Raw genomic sequence first — 11393 nt, 5'->3', positions numbered from 1 at the left:
CTCTACTTTAAATTTAAATTAATTAAATTAATTTTATTTAAGTGATGAAAGCTTTTGAGATTCTAACAGTAAACAGAGCTACTGTAAGCTCACACCTGCTCTGTATAAATGCTTGAAAATTATTTAGTTGAAAATGTTCATTAGAAACTTAAAAGTAATCAAAATGTAATCATATGTAATTAGTTACTTTACTTTTATAAAGTAATCAAAAATTACAGTAACTTATTACATTTTAAATAGAGTAATTGGTATTCTGTAATCTGTTATATTTCCAAAGTAACCTTCCCAACACTGGTTGTCCCAAATCGATAAAGTATGTCAGAAGAAAAAAAAGTCAGGCTCTGCCAGTTTAAAGCGTACTTCTCAAATCCTCCGCAAGGGGGCATTAAAACTTCACCTTACATTTTTATTAAACTGCTCTAAATTATTTTTGTCTGAATCATGAGATGTTAACACGGGAAACTATTTATTTCCTTACAAATAAAAATATTCTGTAAATAGCTTAAAGTTTAAATAAAAAATTATTTGACAAGTTCGTTAGTAATTTGACGAGTTAAAGCACAGACCTGGAGATTAAACTCAATAAGCCTGTTATAATATTTTAACTGGTGGTGATTGGGGGTTGACGGCTGTTGTTATGGTAACAGATTAAGGTCAGAGATGTACTAAACCACTGTTGACATGATGGAATTACTGCCATCAGACAGATGCTGCTGGGGAGAGAAAATGACAAGCACCAATACGACAAAACTTTTCCACTTCAGACATAGACCTACTTTTAATTTCCTTCAGAACAGCTTTTACTCACTACATGTCTTGCTGCTGAATTTAGTTATCAACACCGCGTTACTTTGTTGCTGTTTGCCGCTGATGTTTACTTTGTAACTTCACGTAGCGTTACAGTAAATGGTGGACCAGTGAACACCCTCACTGCAGTTTTTCGGCGTGATGTCCGAACAGGTCCTGTTGATGATGCTGCAGTCCCGAAGAACCATTTAAACAGCAACATTTTGCGTTTATTTTTAATCTCAGAACAGATGCCAGTTTGCTGACGAGGAATGAAATACATGCTTATGAAATCCTGCGTCGCGTCGCTGTGAATTGCAGATTTTTTGTTCTGTTCAATGATGCAGCTACATTTGCTCTGCTCAGCTGTCTGTGGAGAGGGATAAACCATCGGTTCTGGATTTATATGGCTTTATTTGTTTCCTCCGAGTGTTTCTGACTAGTAAATCTCTCTATTATTAATATGGAGGGCGAGATTCCTGTCATATTAGAGCAGTTCATGAGCAGCTCTCTTGTCACCTGGGTAAGTTGCAGTTTTATATGTTTTGTATTGGGAGAAATGATGCAGCATATATGTTAACTTAAATGTGTCAGTATTCGAGCTATCTAAACAGCGGAAGCTCAGATAGAGGTTTCATAACTAGTTTGACTAATGACAATTTGTTTCTGTTTTGTTGAATGTCACACAAAAACACAGCTATGGAAAATTTTAAGGGGAAGTTTAAAAATAAATAATATACTCCGTATTTACTCGTCTTCAAGTGGTGGAAAAACAGATTTTTTTATTCCTCAAGTGAACACAAAAGGAGATATTTTGAAGAAAGTTGAAAGATGGTAGCCGTTGACATCCATAGTAGGAAAAGCAGATACTATGAAAGTCGGTGGTTACAGGTTTCCAGCTTTCTTTAAATTGTCTTGTTTTGTGTTTAACAGAGGGTTGGAACAAGTACAGGATGAGTAAATTATGACATTTGTGGGTGAACTATCGCTTTTAGTTACCACTTGAACAGTTGTCTTGCTCTCACTAGATTATTACGTTTTTATTATTATTATTTGTAAAGTTGTGGTGACTTTTTCAAATGAAAATGCTGTCATTTTTACTAAAATATGACAATTTGTCAGAATAACACATTTTCTTATTTGTTTTGATTGAAAATTTACCAAATAGGCTACATAATCCCTAACACAGGGCTATCTATCTATCTATCTATCTATCTATCTATCTATCTATCTATCTATCTAACTATCTAACTATCTAACTATATAGTTGAAGTCAGAATGATTAAACCCCCTGAATTATTAGCCCCCCTGTTTATTTTTTCCCCAATTTCTGTTTAACAGAGAGATTTTTTTTCAACACATTTCTAATCATAATAGTTTTAATAACTCATTTCTAATAACTGATTTATTTTATCTTTAAAATGACTAGATATTGACTAGATATTTTTCGAGACACTTCTATACAGCTTAAAGTGACATTTAAAGACTTAACTAGGTTAACTAGGCAGGTTAGGGTAATTAGGCAAGTTATTGTATAATGATTGTTTGTACTGTAGACTATAGTCCACACGTGGTAGGGAAAGTAATTGAAGAAATTAACTTGGAAAAATTGGATTGATTATAGTTTCTGAAAGTCGATTTCGATTATTTTTCGATTAATCGACCAGCCCTAACCCAACGTGCTCTAAATAAGACAGCTGAATGCATTATGAAATTTCTATATAATATTCACATTCTGGGTCAAAGACAAGATATCCTATTTAAGTGTTCATCAAATTAAATTTGCATGAAATAAAATATTTAATGTATATAGCATATTAAATGCAAGTAGAGTGTATATGTTAATAACAGCATTTGTGAAAGTGTCAAAATGTGGATGGAGTAAGGTTATGTACAGATATGCTTAATGGAAAATGAAACAACATAACTTTTTTGACCTATATACTTATTAAAAGATATAAAATAATAATTTTGTCATGACATTAAAATTGTTTAAAATGCTTTGCTGACAAATGGATACAACCTAGGATAGAAGCAATGGTAAAATTATTTAATTAAATTATTTATGGATCATCAAATAATATGTACACATTCTAGTTTATGTGGAAAAAGCATTTGAAGCTGCATCAGACCATTTAGTCCTTGGCCTATAATCTAAAAATATATTATATAGTGTTGTTGTTAGCCTAAATCCTCCTCCATTGTGTATAGAAGTGCACATATTTATACATTGTCTCACTAAATTTCCCATTCTCAAAAGTGATGTTGTGTGGGGAATGATCCTCTGCTGCTGTACAATACTTCATGACTTCGGTGCACTGTGTTAACCAACCATTATGTTTGTGTTTTGAAGGTTAAGACATTAGGACAACTAGGTGACAAAGAGGGGAACGTGCTCTCTGAATACACTGAATTAATAGATGGCATATTCCTGAACAAAGTCATGAATCAGATGTAAGTACATGTCCATCTGCACACAGTTATTTTATCTAAGCACTTCAATCAGCACAGTAAGCATTCCGTTTTAATGTGTTTGAGGTTTTATTTATCTAAAGGTTTTATTTCAGAAGACATTCAGAAGTTGGAAATACTTTTATTTAGTTAGTTAGAAAAATTTGAATTGATCAAAGATGATAGCAAAGACAAAGATACTAAACAGCACAAAATTGTCAACTTTAATGTTCATGAGAAATATGTCTTAAGCACAAAATCAGCATGTTAGAATGATTTCTGGAGTAATTATGTGCAAAGATTGAGCTTTGTATTAAAATTACCTGAAAAATAATATAATATAAATAAATATGAATAATATAATAAACAAAATAATTCACAGTTTTGTTGAATTGCTCGGTTTTTGTTAAAATAAATAAATATAAATATAAATGTAGTCTTGGTGAACATAAAAAAAGACTTCTATTATATATATATATATATATATATATATATATATATATATATATATATATATATATATATATATATATATATATATATATATATATTAATTCCAAAGACACACTTTTAAACATACATCAAATTATATTTTTGTCATTATATTATCATTAAATTATTCTTTTAATTTTTAATAATAGTTTAAATTAGTTTTTAACTTCAGATTTTGTTGTTTTGTTTAAATTTTACATTAATTTTAGTTTTAGTAATTTGAATGTGGGCAATGCGGTGGCGCAGTAGGTATTGTTGTCGCCTCAGCAACTAGGTTGCTGGTTCGAGCCTTGGCTGGGTCAGTTGGCTTTTCTGTGTGGAGTTTGCATGTTCTCCTCGCGTTCGTGTGGGTTTCCTCCGTGTGCTCCGGTTTCCCTCACAGTCCAAAGACATGCGGTGTAGGTGAACTGGGTAGGCTAAATTGTTTGTAGTGTATGAGTATGAATAAGTGTGTATGATGTTTCCCAGAGATGGGTTGCAGCTGAAAGGGCATCCGCTGCGTAAAACATATGCTGGATAAATTGGCGGTTCATTTCGTTGTAGCGACCCCAGATTAATAAAGGGACTAAGCCGAAAAGAAAAAGCTGAATACACAAGACTTGTCACTCATATCTTTTTGAATGGGGAAAAGTGTAACTATCAATATGGTGAATAAAGCCCTGCCTTCTAGTACAGGAGCCAATCATCGATCGCTATAGACTGACGATACTCTGGGGGAGGGACTTGGGCCAGATGTGAGTTTCTGCAGATTTTGAATAATTTAGACGTTTAGAAATGAAACAAAAGTTGTTGTTTAATTTTATTGGTGATTCCTAATATTAAATTTAATCGTAAGCTTGGCAAAGAGTTTTGGAGAATTTGATGTGCCTTAAAGGGACTTAAAGGGACATATATATATATATATGTGTGTGTGTGTGTGTGTGTGTGTGTGTGTGTATGTGTGTGTGGAAAATAAAATCAGAAACATCCATAAATAAAAAAGTCTAATAAAATCTAATAAAAAGATAAATCAAAATATGTATAAGGTGGATAAAATGAGCTTGAACAGTAGAGCTCATAATAATAATAATACATTTTATTTAAAGGCGCCTTTTAGCGACTCAAGGACACCATACAATCAACAAGAGTAATAAAACAACAAGAGAAATAATAAAATATACACAATAGTGCAGATAAAATTAAGTATTAAAGGCCATCTTAAATAAGTGGGTTTTGAGTTTTGATTTGAATAGTGTGAGGGAGTCAATGTTTCTGGTGGCAGGTGGTAAGAAGTTCCAAAGCCGCGGAGCAGAGCAGCTAAATGCTCTGTTGCCCATAGTTGAAAGATGAGACGAGGGAACAGACAAGTGGAGGGAGGAAGAAGATCGCAGAGAAGGAACAGAAATGTGGATGAGGGAAGACAAATACGGAGGGGCGAGATTGTGGATGGCTTTGAATGTTAACTTCAAGATTTTAAAGTCAATTAAAAAATGAACAGGTAACCAATGAAGCTGCTGCAAGACGGGGTGATGTGATGAGAAGAAGGAGTTCTGGTGATGATAGAGATTATTATTATTAAAGTATTAATGGTCCCGTGAAGTGCTTTAAAATGTGCATTTTTATTAGATGTTTGACATAATCTCAACTGGAACACGATGAGAGGGTGGGACATATAGTAGCTCCTCCCCCTTTTAAAAACAGCCAATAGTGTTTTGTTTAACCACCGCTCTGCCATTAGGACCGATTGAGCTCAAGCAAATCAAGTGAAAAGCTAACGAGAAGCATATTGAAGTGGGCGGGGCTTGTCAGACACTAGAGAGCATTTAATTAATTATGATTTGATGGTGACGTGAAGACAAATCGTTGCTCCATATAGCCAGAAGTGACCGACTACAAGCTTTACATGTTTGCATCAGTTTATATCTTCTAAATGTGAATTTAGCCACTGTTTTGATGCGCACTAGCTTATAGATATCCTAAAAGCTAACAATTCTGATGATAACATCTAAAAAACTTTATTTTAATTTCATGCGACCAGTAAAGGAATTACACAGCTCCATAGGAAAGGTGCGATTTGAAGTAGCGAATAGGTTTGTTATTTTTGTCATACAGTTCCCACACTTTTTAAATCCAGGCATTATATGATGGAGGTTCAGTTTTTAACCATCTGCATGTGATGCACTTAACAACTGCAGCAAGAAGAATTTGTAATCGTTTTATTCATTCATATTCTTGTCGGCTTTGTCCCTTTATTAATCTGGGGTCGCCACCGCAAAATGAACCACCAACTTATCCAGCAAGTTTTTATGCTACGGATGCCCTTCCAGCTGCAACTCATCTCTGGGAAACATCCACACACACATTTACACACACACACACACTACGGACAATTTGGCCTACCCAATTCATCTGTACTACATGTCTTTGGACTGTGGGTGAAACCAGAGCACCCAGAGAAAACCCACGCGAACGCAGGGAGAACATGCAAACTCCACACAGAAACACCACACGCCGAGGCTCGAACCAGCGACCTTCTTGCTGTGAGGTGACAGCACTACCTACTGCGCCACTGCTTCACCTGTAATCGTTTTATTTTAGATATTATCTGGGCAAGGTGACACAGTGGCTCAGTGGTTAGCACTGTCGCCTCACAACAAGAATGTCGCTGGTTTGAGTTCTGGCTGGATCAGTTGAAATTTTTGTGTGGAGTTTGCATGTTGTCCCCGTGTTGGCGTGGGTTTTATCCGGGTGCTCCGGTTTCCACCACAGTCCAAAGACCTGTGGTACAGATGAATTGAATAAACTAAATTGTCCATAGTGTATGAGTGTGTATGGATGTTTCCCAGTTCTGGGTTGCAGCTGGAAGGGCATCTGCTGTGTAAAAAAATACTCTGGCGGTATAAGTTGGCGGTTCATTCAGCTGTGGCGACCCCTGATGAATGTTATCAGTGCATATACAAAACATTTGCATAAAAGGCTTAGTCCCTTTATTAATCAGGGGTCGCCACAGCAGAATGAACCACCTATTAAAGCGTTTTTGTTTTTTGGATTGGTTAACTCTAATAACCCTGGCACACATTTAATTAGCGATTGAGCCTTGAATTACTCATCCAGTGCAATTGGACTCTTAGTTAAGTGCGCTGCTCAGGGGCATGTAGTTGAAAGGGTTCTCTCAGTGACTTTTCAGTTCACAGGGTTTCTGCATGAGATCAATACGAGTGCTCCCATTCCAGACCCCATACTGCATCGTTTGCGTGTAATATTGGGCAGTTGCTGGCTCCAGACGGCATGTGTTTTGGCTTTTAAATGACTCATTGCATGCAGGAGACCCAAAACACTGTATGCTTTGTCATGCCAATGAACGACCACTTTGTAGTGAGTCTGTTCAGCTGGACAGCACTTGGATGGGCTGTTTTTGCCACAAATTTAATTTCAGTCTCATTTACAGGTTGTCATGTATATAAAGTGCCATATAAATGATAGTTAATGCTGTGACCTCGTATTTTTAAAGCAAAATATGATGCTGAGGTAGTAAAGAGTTTATTTTAGTTGTAAGCTGGACACTGTAATCCCATGGATTCAGGGAGGAGATGGATTAGACTTGGATTGTGTACTTTTTTTTTTTAATGGTGCGACGAAGCAGATCCCAGACAGAAGTGCATGATGGGACAGCAGCGTATTAGGTCACTGTGTCAGTGTTTGGATTCTGAAGCGCTGAAATAACTCTCAAAGCTTGACCTGAGCTCAATTCTGCTGCTTTTTTTCTGTTTGTGTCTGCTGTGTTGCTGGCTAGTTGAGGAATGAAGTCATGTGGAGAAAAACAGGCAGAATGAATGAGCAGACTGTGTTTTGTTGCTATTATTACTCATGCCCTTTAGTGCAGGTTAATATGCTAAACAGGTTTTCAGAAACATGACGTTTCTTGCTGATTTTGTGTTACAAGATTATGTTTGTCTTTTTTTCGCAGAAATCCTGAAGGAACTGTTCAAGGTTTAAACAAAGTAAACAATGACATCGGCCAAAGAGCTCAAAACCTGTCTGTGCTCATGTACCATATTAAATCATACTACCAGGTAAGACATTTGCAAAGTTTAAAAACAGAACATTGCCATATATGTTACCATATATATGAGCAATATCACACTCGTAGCAGTGCGATATGGCTATATATCGGCACTGGTGGAAGGCGTGCGTTGGCACGAGGCCGCAGGCCAAGTGCCTTAGTGCCCCCACTAGTGCCGATATACAGCCATATGGCACTGCTACGAGTGTGATATTGCGTTTATATAACAGTTTGACAGCATAATTGTGTATATAAAAACCTAATCAAACATGGAGAGTCTCAAAAACCCTTTTGTATGAGGAACTACTTTCTTCCGCCTTGGATTCAAATCATAAGCTGACAGTTAAACAGCTGTTAAAACTGTTAAAAGCATCTTTTAAACTTTAGATCTGTAGTGTCTGCTTTTTGCTGGGTGTATGTGGGCGGAGTAATACACAAAGGGTAAAGAGGCTGTAGGAGTTCTGATATTGCAGAATTTCGCACGGCTATCAGCCAATCAGATTCGAGAAACAGACAGAACTGTTGTGTATATGTATATATATATATATATAGAGAGAGAGAGAGAGAGAGAGAGAGAGAGAGAGAAAGAGAAAGAGATTTTTTTTTTTTTGCTTTTAAAAGCTGGTTGTTTTGGTTTAATTCATGATGTATAACTCTTTAACACAAACTTTAAAAAAAAAAAAAGCCAGATGAAAAAATATTTTCAGAACCAACGCTGCTGAAAAAGATAGGTATTCTTATAACCAATGTTTTAGTGCCAGTCAGATTTAATTTTTGCTTTCATTAAAGTGTTATAATGGGATGTGTTGGTGTAATTGGTTTAGTGTTTTTGGTTTAAGCTAAATTAATAAACAGCAAAATCCTCTGAGTATAATTTACTCAGTTCAGAGAGTATTTGGTCCCTCTTTATAAAAAGGTAAACTGGTTAAAATAAGTAAAGTTGCTGTTTATGGAGTTGCTTATTGGATGAGATGATCCACTGCTGAGATTTTGAGAGATTCAATTTATAATATTTCAGCTGATTTCATTTAAGATGACTGAAGTCAGTTGTAGTTTTGTGTTACTTTTCTGTGTTTCTGCTAAATAACAGCAGGTGCTCATCATCAGTGCTCAATCATCACTTAATTAATCCTTTCATTGTCTCATTAGCTTGAGTAACATTAACTCATTTTAGAGAGGGACTAAACTGAGTAGATTTTACTCAAATGATTTTTCTGTGTACTAATACTTTGTCATAAATTTGACAGAAAAAAATCATATATGTTTTTGCTGCATCCAAAAGTTGAAATCAATTTGACTTGATTCTGCTCATTTTTAACTGAGGTAGAATTGCATGATCTGAAATCATTCCCTAAAGTTCCTGCCATTCGCTGCCCCTTACAGAGAGCCCGGTCCCACATCCTGCACATCTGTCCATGTGGAAATATTCTCGCCACCAGACCTACAAGCCCCTCTCATACAGACTGCCCTAGATATCAGCATGCCAAGCCAACATCTGTGTAATCAGTAGCTAGGAAACAGCAATGGCCCAGAGCAAAGCTGGAAAATGACCCATTTTACATCCCGTGAGACCTGTTCTGTCATGGTGGCGGCCGGCTAAAGCGGTCAGAGTAATGAAAGTGCCATAAAACACAGACAAGCCAAATAACTGAATTATTTCCTGTTGCTCAATTTTCACTGGTTTTTCATTGGTCTCTTAAAGGGATAGTTCACCCAAAGATGACAATTCTGTCACCATTTACTCACTCTTTACTTATTTATTAGCTTCTTTCTTCTTTTAAACACAAATTAATATATTAATACAATCTGTAACTATTAGTAGGGGAATGAGTACAGAAGTCAATGGTTAGAGTTTTCCAATATTTTTCAAATTATCTTCTTTCATGTTTAAAACAGAAGAAAGAAACTCATAATTTGAAACTAATTAAGGGTGAGTAAATGACAGAATTTTCCCTTTTAGTAAACTTTCTTAAGTTCATAAACATCTGAAACCACCTGAGCAAGAGTAAATAGTGAGTAAATTTTTATTTTTGTGTGAACTATCCCTTTAAATCATGGCCTTGTAATAGGGCTGCACAATTTATTGTCACTGATCATTCACAATAATCATATCGAAGAATCTGCAATGTTAAGTCTGGATTATAATTAATTATTTGCTTGTTTTTAGGCCTGTGACTGTGAGGATCTTAAAAGCATTCAGGCATAAGATATTGTGCTGTTTGTAGCTTTGATTAATAATAGCGATAATTAAATTAAATGAATAACGATAAATGTTATTGAATTGTTTATAGAATGAAGACTACAGTATTCAGCATTATTTTATATTTGATTCAAGAGTTCACATTTAGTTCATGATTTATAAAAAGCTTGTTTGGCATGCTGCCCTGGATAGAGCCCCGAGCTCAAAGGATCCTCGAGTCCAGGGCTCCCTCCCTTTTGCGGGGGCGAGGGGAGATTGAGCTCAGGACGATCTCAAAACTCCCCTGCAGCTGAGGCTAAGGTGAACTTTCTAAAAACAAGACATCTAGGAAAAGAGACTTAGGTTTATTTTTTCTATAATATAGAGCATATTTGGATGGTGGAAGGAAACCGGGGAACCTGCTGGAAACACACGCAGACATGGGAAGAACATGCAAACTCCGCACAGAAATACAGAAATACGTATTATTGCTGTGCGGCAACAGTGCTAGTCACTGGGCCGGCGTGCCTCCCATTCTGGATAAAGGTGGAAGAAGGGGAGGAGGGGGGTTTCTTCCTGACGAAGATAGTTGTAGAAAGCAAATGAGGATATATATAGAAACTTAGGGTCCTTTGATTGGAAGATCGTGATTAGCACGATGATTAGCACATGAGCACAAGCTTCTCTCGAAATTAGTTTAGTATTAAACTTCACGTATTCAATTACTGTATATACTTGAATACTGTTAGACTCCTCGGAAAACAGTAAAACAGTAGGTCACAGGTGTCAAATCCAGTTCCTGCGGTCACACTGCACTTTTCTCCCCATAGACTTCCATTCATACGCATGCAAATTCGTCAGACTGGAAACACAAGGTCGTGCGTCAAGTTTCGCAGTTTGTTGCGTTGGAAAATTCAAACTTGGTGAAATTTGACATGCAAAATTGCATGATGTAATTGCGTGAGACCAATTAAAGATCAAAACATGACCTCTCTGGACAGAAATTTAAAACATGGACCAATCGCTCGCTTTTGTTAAAAGTCAAATCATCTTGTTTAATCTTGCCTCTTCTCGCAGTGCCGTACAACAGAATTTTGCATGCTTAAACTCTAGTGTGACTGCGGCATTAGCTGTAGTATGTAGCTGTTTCAAACAAGCCGGAAGGACTCAATTAGTTTGATCAGGTGTGTTAAATTAGGGTTGAAACTAAATGATGCAGAGCTGCGGCCCTCCAGGAACTGGATTTGACACGTGTAATTTAGATTATAGTTTTATTTACTTAATTTTTAATAACTTTATTGTTTTTAAATGTTCAAACACAATGACTTACAAATTCGGCCCAACAAATAACAATTAACGATATAATATACAAATAATACTGTACATGCAAACGTAAAATAATAATAGATAAACATAGTAAATAAATATATATAAATATGTAAA

General features: G+C 35.9%; 1 protein-coding gene across 20 annotated transcripts in view; it reads left to right on the top strand.

Annotated features, from left to right (window-relative positions):
• Positions 1–432: 432 nt before the first annotated feature.
• ccdc88aa (coiled-coil domain containing 88Aa) overlaps positions 433–11393 on the top strand; it is a 177440-nt gene continuing 166479 nt past the window's right edge. For 15 of the 20 annotated variants that reach the window (XR_012407589.1, XR_012407588.1, XR_012407593.1 and 12 more), the window contains exons 1-3: positions 433–1309; positions 3140–3240; positions 7676–7781. Coding sequence is in view for 11 of the 20 variants with exons in the window: in XM_068218279.2 (XP_068074380.2) it covers positions 1250–1309; positions 3140–3240; positions 7676–7781 (267 nt within the window). In the remaining 9 variants the exon portion in view is untranslated. Of the gene's footprint in view, positions 1310–3139; positions 3241–7255; positions 7592–7675; positions 7782–9154; positions 9376–11393 lie in introns of those variants that run through there. The other 5 variants (XR_012407594.1, XM_073953593.1, XM_073953591.1 and 2 more) reach the window with 3 other exon arrangements.

This window comes from Danio rerio, chromosome 6 (assembly GCF_049306965.1).
Source record: "Danio rerio strain Tuebingen ecotype United States chromosome 6, GRCz12tu, whole genome shotgun sequence".
Taxonomy (NCBI): Eukaryota; Metazoa; Chordata; class Actinopteri; order Cypriniformes; family Danionidae; genus Danio; species Danio rerio.
The sequence above is the reverse complement of the archived record's forward strand: the minus strand, read 5'-3'. Positions and strand labels throughout refer to the sequence as shown.